Consider the following 14,560-nt stretch of genomic DNA (forward strand, 5'->3'; position numbering starts at 1 on the left):
GCCGCCATGTGGTTGCTCACACCAGATCTCATTATAGGTGGTGTGAGCCGCCATGTGGTTGCTCACACCAGATCTCATTATAGGTGGTGTGAGCCACCATGTGGTTGCTGGGAACTGAACTCAGCAGTCCCAGTGCTCTTAACCTCTGAGCCACCTCTCCAGCCCGCCACCACCTTTCTTGAGATTGTTGTCATCCTTAACTTCCAAACAGTGTTTTACTCTCCTGTCTCTCTAGCTGCTCTGCTCCTTCCCTTTTGCTGTATGATAGTGATTCTGTCATCACTCTTCCTTACTCTAAAACAGTCTGGACCTGTCGGATTAGAATTTTCAAATGTGAAGCTGGATGATGGGTGGCACACGTCTTTAATCCCAGCACTTGGGAGTTTGAGGCCAGCCTGATCTAAAAAGGGAGTTTCAGGACAGTCTGGGCTACACAGAGAAACTCAAACAATGAGTTTTTAAGGCACTGGACATAGATACAGGTAGGCATACATCCCTCATAGATTGTAACTCTGATATGTCTGCCCTAACCAGGAGAGATTCATGGCTCCCATGTCTGCATTGTTAGCATGCATATATGTATGTGTGTATGCTTCTCTCTAGTACTGGGATGACAGTGATGCACGCAGAGGAGGAGGGAGCGCATAAGCGGTTGAACACTGAAGCCCAAGATGCTCACGGGTCCCAGTTAGTTACAGAAATCAGGGACATTTCATGGTGCTCAAAGACTGCTGGTACAAGTGTCCAGTTGCCTTCTAGCTCTCTATGTTCTTTATGTTCCTCCCAGAACTGATTTTCTACAGTTTCTATCTCCATTTTTGGCTTTTGAGTTTCCCATAACTATAAAATTGGTCACCCACCACATTTTCTTTCACCCGTTTTTGTTTCTGTGCTTGAGATGGGTCCTTGCTGTGTTGTCCAGACCAACTTCAAACTCCTGGGCTCAAGAGTTCCTCTTTCTCCAAGCCTCCTATGTAGCTACAGGTGTGCTTTGGATATACTGTTTAGCTCCTTGCTTCATCCAGGCTTATCCTGATGAAGAATAACTCCAGTGGTGAAATTCCCTGTTTATCAAAATTTACTGGGGGTTTATGGGTTCCTTTCTAGCCTCATTTCTTGCTCAGGCGTGGGCTGTCTCTTCAAGTCCCAACCGTCTTTCCTCATGCAGGAATAGCTGTCCTTCCCTCTTTGCCTACTTCCAGATAGAACTCGTAGATCTCTGTTAGCCTGACATTTCTCTTTATGCTCTCATTATATTTTCTAGGGTCTGTATTAAGGGCCTTATCAAATTAAACATATTTGTGTTAGTGAGATCATTCAGCGATTAAATGCACCTACTATTAAAACTCATGACCTGAGTTTGAATTTTGGAACCTACATGGTGGAAGAGAGAACTGATTCCTACAAATTCTCTGATTGCCATAGCTGCCATGGAAACGTGCGTGTGCGCACACAGAGAACACATTTAATAAATTTTGTTTTTTAATTAGCTTCAAATTAAGCCAGGCATGATAGTGTATGCCTTTAATCTCAGCACTTGGGAGGCAGAGGCAGGTGGACCTCTGTGAGTTTGAGGTCAACCTGGTATATAGAGCTAGTTTCAGGACATCCAAGGTTCCACCAAAATCTAAAACAAAACAAAACAAACAAACAAAAAACTTAGTTCAAATTAAACATAGTTTTGTATTTTTGTCCTATATTGGACTTTAGCTTATCTGGTTTAGAGAAATCCCCTTTCGTTTATTCATTCTCTCTGATGCCCAGCACGAGACTTTGAAGGAGTACAGAGGGCATTTCTTTGTATTAGGGTTTGGTTTGGTTCTCTTCTTCAGGCCGAGATATTATTGGGTTGGCAGAAACTGGATCTGGAAAAACAGGTGCCTTTGCTTTGCCCATTCTGAATGCGCTGCTGGAGACTCCCCAGCGTTTGTTCGCCTTGGTCCTCACCCCTACTCGAGAGTTGGCCTTTCAGATCTCTGAGCAGTTTGAGGCACTGGGATCCTCCATTGGAGTGCAGTGTGGTGAGTGTCTAAGAAGAGCTGAGCCCTGGGGTGTCCTCACAAGTGGAGAAGCGTGGGGAGGAGGGGGCAGGGAAGCGCTGTTGGCAGGCTGTTGACTAAGGAGTTGGTGTTGCGGTTCAGTTTTTAGTAAGTAGGCGTCTAGCACTGGCTTGGAAGGTGCTCAGTGAGAACATTAAAAATCACTGGTCTGTGTTTGCTTTGTTTCTGCAGCTGTGATTGTTGGTGGAATTGATTCAATGTCCCAGTCACTAGCCTTGGCCAAAAAACCACACATAGTAATAGGTGAGTCAGTGACCAAGGTACCTGCCACCACGACTGGGTGGACTGGGGAAAATCTACCACAGGGGTGGCACCTGGGGAGTGGACCTTGTGACCTTGCTTAACTTTCAGGTGTCTTCATTGTTTTATGGGTAGTAGATTATTTTCTCATCCTTGGGTCCTTTCTTTTCAACCTTTCGTGGTAGCCACTCCTGGCCGACTGATTGACCACTTGGAAAATACCAAAGGCTTCAACTTAAGAGCTCTTAAGTACTTGGTCATGGATGAAGCAGACCGGATACTGAACATGGATTTTGAGACAGAGGTGAGTTTTTAACATTGGCCCTCCCTAGAGCTTCTCTGGTGCTCTGGTTCAGTCTGGTTTTGCTTCCTGTGTACCTGTTGTTCAGAGCCTCAGTTAGGCTCAGTGAAGTGTGTCCTCCCACCCCGACCCCATCACTATGCAGAGAATCTATAGACATCTAGTCTGAGTGTCATTGGCATTCTTTCCTGTGTGCCTCAGGTTGACAAGATCCTCAAAGTGATTCCCCGAGATCGGAAAACATTTCTCTTTTCTGCTACTATGACCAAGAAGGTGAGATTTGCTTGGACTCCTGTCTTCGTCTTGATAAGAACTGATACATAAGTTCTTTTTTTGGTTATTCGAGGCAGGGTTTCTCTGTAGCTTTGGAGCCTGTCCTGGAACTAGCTCTTGTAGACCAGGCTGGCCTCGAACTCACAGAGATCCACTTGCCTCTGCCTCCCAAGTGCTGAGATTAAAGGCGTGCACCACCACCACTGCCCGACAATAAAGTTCTTTTTTTTTATGTATATAACATTCTGTCCATGTATGCTTGTATCCCAGAAGAGGGCACCAGATCTCATTACAGATGGGTGTGAACCACCATGTGGTTGTTGGGAATCGAACTCAGGACCTCTGGAAGAGCAGTCCATGCTCTTAACCTCTGAGCCATCTCTCCAGCCCGATACACAAGTTCTTATAAGGGCAAGTAAGGCTTAGTGAGTTTAGATCATGCTGCTCAATATGGTGAGACCCTGTCCATATAAAACCAAAAATTAAATTAATTAGTTAATCTTTTAAAAAGGAATTGATATATAAGTTAGGTGTTGTATATACCAGCTATTTGGGAGGCTGAGGTAGGAGGATCACGAGTTTAAGGCCCTGTATGCTCCAAAGTAATAAGTTTAAGGCCAGTCTGGATACCTTAGTGAGAACCTTAGAATATAAAACTAGGGCTGGAGATGTAGCTAGTACTTGGGTGAGGCCCTGGGTTCAATGCCTAGTGTGTGTGTGCATGTGTGCGCATACACACACATGAGGGGGAGAGAGGGAGAGAGAGAGAAATCAATATATAACAATAGTGAAAACACACAAAAATAAAAACATGGGGCATTTAGGAACTGATATGATGTTCTGTTTTCTTCCTTTAGGTACAAAAACTTCAGCGTGCAGCTCTCAAGAACCCTGTGAAGTGTGCGGTTTCCTCCAAGTACCAGACTGTTGAGAAGCTGCAGCAGTATTACCTCTTTATTCCCTCCAAATTCAAGGTGAAGTGTTGGCTTTGTCATTGCTGCCATTCCTGTCCTCACCAAAGCATCTGAGAATGTGTCAACTCTTGACCAGCAGAGAGCTGCGTGGCCAGCTTCTGTTTATCCCAGATAAAGTGAACATGCCAGGAATTCACAGCCCTAAACCAAAGCAGAAGCCATGATGGAATGGTAGAGTTCCTCCCAGGGCCAGTCCTGTGCTCAGTTTTCTGTTGTCTGCTTATTTCATGGCTACTTTGGAAAGACCTTTCTTGTTGGCTGTGTACAGTTCTGTGTGACCTCAGGATGCGCTGGGGTGCTTGATTCATAGAGCTCATAATAGCTAGCCAGGTGTGGCAGTGCTTGCCTGTAATCCTAGCACTGGGAATAATAGCTAGCCAGGTGTGGCAGTGCTTGCCTGTAATCCTAGCACTGGGAATAGGAAGCAAGAAGATCACCATAGGTTCAAGGTCAGCCTGGGCCCCATAGTCAGTTTGAGGCCTGTTTAGACCACACAGTGAGACTTACCACAACCTGAACAGCTTAGGGATTGGCCGAGATGGGGCAACCGGGAAAGCCAGCATGTTTATTTAGTTATACATATGAGTAGGTTAGCTATCCTCTGTAGTGGGTCCCTGTCGGGAACAGCCTCAGGCTGTACACATCCTAGAGAGGAAGCTGTGGTTGATATTTTTCTGCACACTGTCAACATTGGCCCACCAATCGGTCCCTGAGCCTGACCAGGAAAGGCTTGCTGTTTCCTGGGTCTGAGGCAGTCGGGACCTTCATGGCCATATTCATGTCAACAACAACTCAGGAAAGGACCTCAGTCAGCTCCTTAAACATTCACTCAGGGATTCCTCCACTCCCCACAGATAACCCTGTCCAAAAACCTGGGGAGTAACAGGAAGAAGCATAAAGCTCAAAGCTGGAGGTTTGGCTAATTGAGACTCCTATAAGCTTCATCTTTTCCTTCGTGTTGTTAGGTCTCTTTCTTCCAGATCAGTTATGTGCCTTGTTTTGGGTTTGTGATTTAGGACACCTACTTGGTTTATATTCTCAATGAATTGGCTGGCAACTCCTTTATGATATTCTGCAGCACCTGTAACAACACTCAGAGAACGGCTTTGCTACTTCGAAATCTTGGGTTCACTGCCATCCCCCTCCATGGACAGATGAGTCAGGTAAGAGTTCTTTGTCAGGGACTGCTGGGATAGAACCGCAAACCCTGTGGTGTAGCACAGTTAATGAAAACCCAGAGACAGATATTGGGGTTCAACCTGAAGGTCAGAAAAGCAAAACAGTCAACTATTGGCTCTTACCTCTGCTTCAGTTCGAAATGGCAATCCTGCCTCCAGGAATCTCAGAATGAGACTGTGTGTGAGAGCTGTCTCCTCCTGTCTTATAGCGGTGGGATTAAAGGTGTATGCCACTACTGCCCAGTTTCTATAGCAAACTAGTGTGGCTACTGGGATTAAAGGTGTGTGCTACCACTGCCTGCTCTGTAAGGCTGACCAGGGTGACTGTTTTACTCTCTGATCTTCAGACAGGCTTTGTTAATTAAAATACAAATGAAGTATCACTACATTGTGTCAGTAGATTAGGATAGCAAGGACAGAGGGCACCCATGCCCATTACACACTCCTGATTTTATAGGCATCAGTGCGCATTGCAGACTCCTGATTTTATAGGCATCAGTGCTCCTTGCACACTGACTTTATGAGTTTCAATGTTCCTTACACACTCCTGATTTTATGGGCACCAGTACCCATTGCATACTCTTTATTTATGGTCTTTGGTCTTTGACGTATTGCTTTGTAAGCTTGCTTTCCTTTTTCAGACAGCAGGTAGCTCATATTGGAATATTTCATAGATGAGATGGTTCTGTTGGTAAAATACTTTTTCATGCAAACATGAGGACGAGTTTGAGCTCAGAAACATCCAGAGCTGGATGTGGTGACATGTACTTGTAATCCTAGCTGTCTGGAGCTCAGCTCACTAACTGCTGAACGTCAGGTCAGTGAGAGATTGTGTCTCAAAAGGACATTGTCTCAATACCTAAGGGTGTCCTCTGGCCTTTACATACATGTTCATGCACATACTCTTCTGCATCTGTGTATACATATGAATACACATGTACACAGAAGAACATAGGTAGTTGTCTGGTTTGTAAGCTGTTGAGTCAATATATTAGCAGTGATGACTCTGGTCTCTAAAGACTGTTAATATTTTTTTATTATTATCTTTCTGACATGTGGAAAACAGTCCCTGTTTTGTGTTACTGTTTGTGGCCTGTCTTAAGTATTTTTTGTGGTTTCCATATTTGTTTTGACTTGAGAAACCCTGCCCTTGACTTAGAAGGGGAAACTATATAAAAAAATTAATTATTGTGTTTGTATTCCATGTCGAATATGCTAGGATTTCTTCATTTTTCAGAATAAAAGTTTCTCCTTTCTTTTCCTCATTTCAGAGCAAGCGCCTTGGATCCCTTAATAAGTTTAAGGCCAAGGCTCGTTCCATTCTTCTAGCAACTGATGTTGCCAGCAGAGGTCTAGATATACCCCATGTGGATGTCGTGGTCAATTTCGACATTCCGACTCATTCTAAGGTGGGTCCTCTTGATGTTTGGACTTTCTAGTTCCAAAGTTTATTTATTAAATAATGTGGGTTTCTTTTGTTGTTTCTTTTTCCTGAGTTATAATGTAGTGTTTCTGTCCTGTTAGTTCAGTATCAAATCTGAGAAAGTGGTGTGGTAGAGCTCAGTTGGTAGAACTCTTTGCTGGCGTGCACAGGACTCTTGGTGTGAGGTGTAGCCCAGATAAACTGGAAATGGTAGCACAAATCTGTCATCCCAGCAAGCCAGAAGAAGAAGCAGGAAGGACCAGCACTTCAGGGTCATTCTCAGGGACATAGGAAGTTCAAGGCCAGTCTGTGCTACAGGAGATCCTGTTTCAAAAAGCAGCGACTAAGAAAGCTCTTGACTGATTTATTCCCATTTACACTTGCCTGTGCTTGCAGCATTAGCCGATGTGAGTGTGAAGATATCCAGAGAGTTACTAGACATAGTCCAAGGGGTCAAGTGCAGGATGCTGACCGATCAGTCTCACATTTCAGACAGTGGCTTCTGTTGCATAGAGTTTCCGTACTTTGCGGTCTTGGCCCTGTTAGCATTTGTCCTGGTAGATTCCTTGTCCTGGGAGTTGTTCGCGTATAGTATGCTTAGCATTCCTTGAATCTACTTGATGACAGTATCTCACACTCTGCCAGTTGTGACAACCAAAATGTTTGAGGCATTACCAAATGTCCCTTGGGAGAGGCAGGATCACCTCCTGTGAAACGTTGTTTCTCTTGGCTCCTTGTTGAGCTGTTACAGATAAGCTGCTGTCTCGTTAGATTTTCACAACAATTCTAAGTTTGGGCATTCATATCTAGCCCTGGTCTATAAATGGGAACTAAAGTTCAGAGATGTGCAGATAATTGTGTAGGACCCCTGGGTCCAGTGTCATGGAGTTAGGTGCTGTAGGTTTGTCTTTGTATAAGGTTTGTCTTTGGATGAATTTTGTGCCATGAGAGTGTTATAAAAAGAGAGAGAGAGAGATTTCTCAGCTCATTCCCAGGCCATGTCCTCCACCTTCCAGAGCCATGTGTTTTCCATGGAAGGCTTGCAGCAGGGCTTTGCACGCATCCCTTCTTACCTTGCTCTGAATTTATTTACCGTTTCCATCCCAGGATTATATCCATCGAGTGGGGCGGACTGCGAGAGCCGGGCGCTCTGGAAAGGCCATTACTTTTGTCACACAGTAAGTGAATCCACACTGGGACAGTGCAGTGAGGGTCAGGGCACCAGAGTGCTCCTCGGCACTGTGTGTGTGTGTGTGTGTGTGTGTGTGTGTGTGTGTGTGTGTGTGTGTGAGAGAGAGAGAGAGAGAGAGAGAGAGAGAGAGAGAGAGAGAGAGAGAGAGAGAAAGAATCTGTGTAGACCATAGGTCAGCCTTGGGTGTCATTCCTCAGGAGCCATCCTTGCTGTGTTTTGAGGCAGGGTCTCTCTTTGGCCTGGAGCTTGCCAAGTAGTCCAGGCTGTCTGGGCAGTGAACCCTGGGACCCACCTGTTTGCCCCGTGTGCACCGCCGTGCCCAGTTTGTTCTTATGTGGGCTTGACTTCAGGTCTTCATGCTTGCTCCTTGAGCACTTCACCACTGAGTCATCTCCCAGCCCTGGTTTTCTTAATTCTGAAATGGGAACTGCTCTGACCTAGTAAAATTTTGGTAAAGACGGGATAATTCGATGGTCATGGTAAATCTGTCTTAAAAATAAAGATGGGAAATACTGTGAAAGAGGTCATATATCTTGTCGTGTCGTACAGAAACACAAATGGCACCTGCTACTTCTTTCAGTGCCAGAACTGGGGAGCAGTGACTTTTCCCTTAATTACAACTGCCTAGAATGACCGTGTTTGACTTTTTTTTTATTTTTAATTTTTTTATGTGTATGGGTGTTTTGCCTGCATGTATGTCTGGTGCCTGCAGAGGTCAAATGAGGGTGTCAGATTCCCAGGGGCTAGAGTTACAGATAGTTGTGAGCCACCATGTGAGTGCTGGGAATTGAACCCTGGTCCTTTGGAAGAGCAGTCAGTGCTTTTAGACAACAAACCATCTCTCCAGCCCTGATTTAAAAGTTTATTCTTTGCCAATTTCACACATGTATACAATGTATCTTGAGCGTATCTGCCTCCATCCCCCCTCTCCCACTCTCCCTCTTTCCTTCAGGTCCTCTTGTTCTTTTGTACAACACTGAGCCCTGTTAGTGCAGCTCTTATGAGTGCACGTGGGTAGTTTCCCAGGGGTCCAGCACAAAGCTTCATTTTTACCTGTATTTTGAGAAGTAGTCATATATTTAGCATTGTTTGAAACTGGTCCATACTCCAGTATGCATGATACTATAACACTGGGATCGGAAGATGCTGGCATCACCAGCCCAGCAGAACCAGGCAGTTTTCTTTCCTCAGGTATGATGTGGAACTCTTCCAGCGCATCGAACACTTAATTGGGAAGAAACTGCCCGTCTTTCCGACACAGGATGAGGAGGTTATGATGCTCACAGAACGCGTGAATGAAGCCCAAAGATTTGCCCGAATGGTACGCAGTGTCTGCTTTCCCAGCTTCTGATGCTCTGACCTGTGCCCTCATCTTTACCCTTGCATTTTGTTCCAGAATCGACAAGGGCAAACAAAGGTTGAGGGCTCATGGGAAGTTCACCACTGAGTCTGACCAGGGTGACCATATTCTCCACTCTTCCTATAACTGCTCTCCCCCAACAAAGGTCAATCTCAGGGTCAGAAGGCTAGCTGTGGCTAGAGTAAGCTCGGGCATTTTGTTCACCTCTCAGAACCAGTTCCTCACCAGTAAATTGGGCATAACATTTGCCATGTATACCTTCAGTGTATTCTGAGCACTAGACAAGCCTGTATGAACTGTGAATGTAGTAAGGGTAGTGGTAGAGGCAGCAGTGAGAGAAGGTTCTAGAGGAACCCCTTGGAAATTCTGCCTTCAGGCTTCCTGTGGTTTTCTGCTCACGTGGAGTTATGTTTGAGGTTTTGTTTATGAAAGTGCCATCTGTGGTGGGTAAGAAAGGTGGATGGCACTTGAGGAATGACACCCACGGTTCTTCTTTGACCTGCATGTGTGCACACAAAAGTGGACGTCCCTCTCCCCTGTATTCTGTGCTACTGCAGTGAAGTATAATGGCAAATGCCTAAATCCTAGCACTTTTGAAGCTGAGTCAAGGGAATCACTGAGAGTTTCAAACCAGATCTGTACATTGGGAAAGATATTCAGGAGGTATAGACAGTATTAAAGTAGTAACTGAAGAGGTGAACCGGGCCCCAGGGAGAACCAGTGATAGCACCAAGCTCATTTTAACTCAACTGGTTACACGTGACTAACGTGCTTCATTGAGTGTAGTCCATGGAATCTTTTCCTGTCAGTGCTACCTCCTGCCCGCCATGTGATCTGTTATATATATATATTTTTGAGACAAGGTTTCCCCGTAGCTTTGGGGCCTGTCCTGGAACTAGCTCTTGTAGCCCAGGTTGGCCTTGAACTCCCAGAGATCTGCCTGCCTCTGCCTCCTGAGGACTGGGATTTAAAGGCGTGCACCACCACCCAGCCTATTTTTGGACTTTTGAGGCAGGGTTTTTGCTGTGTAGCTCAGGCTGGCCTTGCACTTACTAGGTAGCCTAGGTTGCCCTTGAACTCATGTCTAGCCTCTTGCCTTAGCCTCCCAGTTGCTAGGATTATAGCTGTGTACCACCATGTATGATCATTCTTTAATAGCAACAAAGAATACATCAAATTCACGTAACATGGATTATGTTGATGAATGTTTGTTTTTCTCCACTTTAGGGCTGTGTTGAATATCCTAGTATGTGTACCTTTGCTTGTTTTCTTAAACTTCTAGAAGTGAAATTGACCAAGGAGTATACATACAAAGTTTGAATTTCTACAGAATGTCAGATTGTCTCCTAGAAAAGCTGCAGCAGGTCACGTGACCGGGGGCATCAGTGCTAGGGTCACCATTCTTTTCCCATCTCTGCCAGTCTTATTTTATTTTCACACTTTGGTCACTGTAAGGTCAGCGGTTTGTTCATTTGGAGTTGATTCTTACCCTTTGCTGATATCCTCTGACCTGAAGGTTATTATCGTGTTCATTCCTATCCTTTGTGCTGACCCGCAGGAGTTAAGGGAACATGGAGAAAAGAAGAAACGCAAGCGAGAGGATGCAGGGGATGACGATGATACCGAGGGCGCCATGGGTGTGCGGAACAAGGTGGCCGGAGGGAAAATGAAGAAGCGGAAAGGCCGCTAGTGGCCGCAGCGAGACAGGACTTCTGCTCTGCAGCTGTGAAGAGATGGAAGGCGGCAGTGAACCCGCCTTCCCCTCCAACAGTTCTGAGACCCCAATCTTCAAATCCTGTCCAGAGGCCACTCAGCCAGCTGGGAGCTCAGTTTTCTCTCAGTGGGACAGCTCTGACAGTGTTGACCCAGGACTGACCTGTGGCTCTTGTGCACTTCTGCCTTTTCCACTTGCAAGCCAAGGGCCCAGCTGATGAAGAGCATCGCCTGTAGTTAACTGTAAATCTATCTCAGCTGTCATTAAGTCTAATGTGGAACAATAATTATTTTTAAAGATGTATTTTTATTATTTTTGTGTGTGTTTCTGTGTGTGCATGCACATACTTTTGGGTAAATGCCCACAGAGGCCAGAGGACTCAGATCTCCTGGGAGCTGGTTGTGAGCCCCCTGTTGTGGATGCCGGAAGTCAAACTCAGGTCCTTCAAAGACCTTAAATTCTTTGGAGACCTTGCTGTTAAAGGGCTTTGTAGCTCTTGCTGACAGAGACCTGTCAGTGTGGTTACATGACAGATTTATTAGTTGTCCTTAATGAAAGGAAATGTCACTTTGTGATGGGAAAAAAAGAAAATCAAGAGGAAGATGATGGATGGGTTTGGAAGGGAGGTCCTGCTTAAAAGGAAGTTCATTTTCCTTCCTTGTGGGAAGCTTCAGAGGGATTCAGAGCCCGGAATATGTTTTCCTGGTTTCTTGGACTAATCAGGTGACTAGGAAAACTGTTTTCCTGAGTAGTTCCTGTCCCCAGGTGAAGGGAATTCCAACAGTGCATCAGAAAGGAAGGTAGTTCTACAGTCGGATTTCATCTTCTTGTTACAGCACGTGGTGTCACTCTTCCTTCTGTTAGTTTGAGTTCAGATGTAGAGCTGGGACATTTCCAGAGGAGGTAACCACTGCCATGGGCATATGGTCAGGAGTATGGGTTGTTGGGCATCAGAAATCCCATTTTGAGCTGCTGGTTCTGAATAGTCTTGAATTCTGAGGGCTTCTGCTCATGAAAGGTGCCTGATGATTTTGTTGACTGTCAGTTTTATTGAAAGTGTGTGTGGAATGTCTGGCCTGTGGTAAAGGAATGGCAGAGAATCACTGATTGCTTCAAAGATTGTTTTTCTCAAAGAGAAGAGTGTAAGAAGTATAGTTTAGCCCAGGGTGGACTGTTCATTATGTCGGGGATGGGGCCTATGTGTGTGCATGTATGCACATGTGCTCACACAGAAGGCAGAAGAGAACACCAGGTGCCATTCTCCGATTCTCTGCCTTACTCTTGACTCGAGACAGTGTCTCTTACTGAACCCCAAAGCTCTGGGGTTAGGGGGAATATGATCACACCCAGTTTGTACATGGGTGTTAGAGATTTGAACAACAAACACTTCTACCCACTGAGCCATCTCCACAGCTTCCCATCCCAACCTAGTGAGCGTAGCGTGTGTGAGGGTATGCACATACGTGCTCGTGTGTGTGTATGTGTGTGTGTGTGTGTGTGTGTGTGTGTGTGTGTAGGTCAGTCCTGGGTACATTCACCTCCCTTTGAGGCAGGGTCTTTAATTTGCCTGAAGCACCCTGAGCTAGGTGGTTAGCCAATGATCCCCAGGGACATGCCTGGCCTGTCGCCTGTTGCCGTCTCCTTGGCACTAGGATTATTACAGTTAAATGCCGCACCTGGCTGTTTATGACTTCTGGGCATTGAAGTCAGGTTCTTGTGGTTCTCTAACAGCTCTCTCCCTGCCTCTGAAAGGGGCTCCTTTCGCCAGAGGCATTGGTAGTGAACTAAGTACAGCACATAGCTTTTGTTTAGTTGGCTCTTAATTTCCTAAGTTCTTTTTCTTTTTAGCCAGGGTGTCTTGTGTCTCTGGCTGATCTCCAGCTAATGCTCCTACCTCTTCCTCTGAGTGCTAAGATTATAAATGTGTGCCCCTCTTACTGGTTTATGTGGTGAAGCTGCAGATGGAACCCAGGGCTTTGTGCCTGTTCAGTTAGGACTCTACGGAGTGACAGCCTCAGGCTTTGAGTTCTATAACTGCTCGTGATGCATTTGAGTGCAGGGTAAGTTAGAGAAGTCAGACAACCCAAAGGAACGGGTGAGGGCAAATAAACGAGAGGGGCCATTCTTGTAAGGAATTGTTGTGAGTCGGGTGCCCCTTGGAGCTAATTTTCTGCATATCGAATTTTCTTGAGAGACTTCTAAAGGGCAGCTTCGGTGGCATCTTTATCTTGCATCAGTGGATGGTTGATGTTTTCACTCTGTGGAAGACTTTAAAAGCAAATTAAAATTAACTGGGGAGTGGGGCACAGTGAAGAGCTTGGAGTTATTCCGGCCTGAACTGTTCTTAGGCAGTGGTCCAAAGAGCTGAGGGATATGTATATTTTAAAGAATGATTGAGGAAGACACCAGACTCTGATCTCTGGCTTCTTTGTGTTTGTTTGGTTTTTTGTTTTTGTTTTTTCAAGACAGGGTTTCTCTGTAGCGTTTGAACCTGTCCTGGAACTGTTATAGAACAGTCTGGCCTCGAGCTCACAGAGATCCATCTGCCTCTGCCTCCCAAGTGCTGGGATTAAAGGCATGTGCCACCACCTCCCCGTTTGACCTCTCGCTTCTACACACCACGCACACACACACAACGCACACACACAGAACGCACACACCACACACACACACACACACACGCGCGCGCGCGCGCGCGCGCGCGAGCACGTTTACATCACATACACATACAAAACCTGTGCCAGGCTTGGAAGTGGTAGCTGTCACTATGAAGGCAAAGCTGCAACTCCATCATGTTTCTCTCTCCGTTTCTGAAAAATGCAACGAACGGACATCCCAGAATTTTTCTGGCTCCTTCTAGATGTCTGGATTAGAGCCAGAGAGCCTTCCAGGTAGCCTGGGAGCCCTCTACCTTCCCCATCCAGACTCCATCTACCAAGTACCTCAAAGCTCTGGGAAATGGAGCCAGAAAGAACCAGAGGCTGTAGTACTGGTTACAGAAAATAAAGGAGTCCACCTTATCAGAAGCAAGTAACAAAGCTGGAGAAGGCATGCCCTCAAAAAGAAATGAGAGAGCGACTACAGCAGCTCCAATTCAGAGTTCTCGAGGTGAAACCTAGCCTTGGGACAGATAATAAAAAGGGCGTGAGTCACTCTGAGCTGGAATGACTAGAGACTCAAGGGTGCCCACCCCACATTCCTCCTCATGCCTCACCTGTCTCAAGAATGCACTAGAACTACAGCTAAAAATAACTGCAGAAACTTGAGGTCTGGGAAGTTGGGCAAAACAGTCACACCTAAGAGTCAAGAGCTGGTCTGTGCCAAGATTGAAGACAGGAAGAGAACGGGAGCAGCCAGAGGCCACATAGTCTCCAGGACCCTGATGGCTGTTGATACTGTTGGAACTGTCTTAGTTACACTGCTCCATTGCTGTGAAGAGACACCATGACCAAGCTACTTAGAAAAGGAAACTTTGGGGGCTTGCTTACAGTTTCAGGGGGTTAGTCCATGGTCATGGCAAGTAGCATGGCATTGGAGCAGTAGCTAAGAGCTATATCTGATCCCCAGCAGGAGGCAGAGAGTGAGTAGATCTCTGGCATGGACTTTTGAAACCTCAAAGCTGACCCACTGTAGCGAGTTGCGTGAAGCCACACCTGATGGAGATGTATAATCAACTCCTATGGCTAAAGTCTGACTTATGCTATGATCACGAAATGATTGTCAGCTGTTTGCATATGCGTGGACCTATGAGCAGTGCCCACCTGGCAATCCAGGGTTGGCTGCCCATGCCTACTTAAGGGCTGGGAGAGGTTTGCCCAGAGAGAGGGGAAAAGAGAGAGAGAGAT

General features: G+C 45.9%; 1 protein-coding gene across 1 annotated transcript in view; it reads left to right on the forward strand.

Moving 5' to 3' along the window:
- Ddx47 (DEAD-box helicase 47) overlaps positions 1–12,201 on the forward strand; it is a 14,265-nt gene extending 2,064 nt beyond the window's left edge. The window contains exons 3-12 of the mRNA XM_005364501.3: positions 1,833–2,021; positions 2,232–2,303; positions 2,486–2,604; positions 2,803–2,874; positions 3,732–3,848; positions 4,865–5,011; positions 6,298–6,435; positions 7,557–7,627; positions 8,833–8,962; positions 10,560–12,201. Coding sequence (XP_005364558.2) covers positions 1,833–2,021; positions 2,232–2,303; positions 2,486–2,604; positions 2,803–2,874; positions 3,732–3,848; positions 4,865–5,011; positions 6,298–6,435; positions 7,557–7,627; positions 8,833–8,962; positions 10,560–10,691 — 1,187 coding nt within the window. The 3' untranslated portion in view covers positions 10,692–12,201. The remainder of the gene's footprint in view (positions 1–1,832; positions 2,022–2,231; positions 2,304–2,485; positions 2,605–2,802; positions 2,875–3,731; positions 3,849–4,864; positions 5,012–6,297; positions 6,436–7,556; positions 7,628–8,832; positions 8,963–10,559) is intronic.
- The last annotated feature ends 2,359 nt before the right edge of the window (positions 12,202–14,560 follow it).

This window comes from Microtus ochrogaster (assembly GCF_000317375.1).
Source record: "Microtus ochrogaster isolate Prairie Vole_2 chromosome 14 unlocalized genomic scaffold, MicOch1.0 chr14_random_2, whole genome shotgun sequence".
In the NCBI taxonomy this organism is placed as follows: domain Eukaryota; kingdom Metazoa; phylum Chordata; class Mammalia; order Rodentia; family Cricetidae; genus Microtus; species Microtus ochrogaster.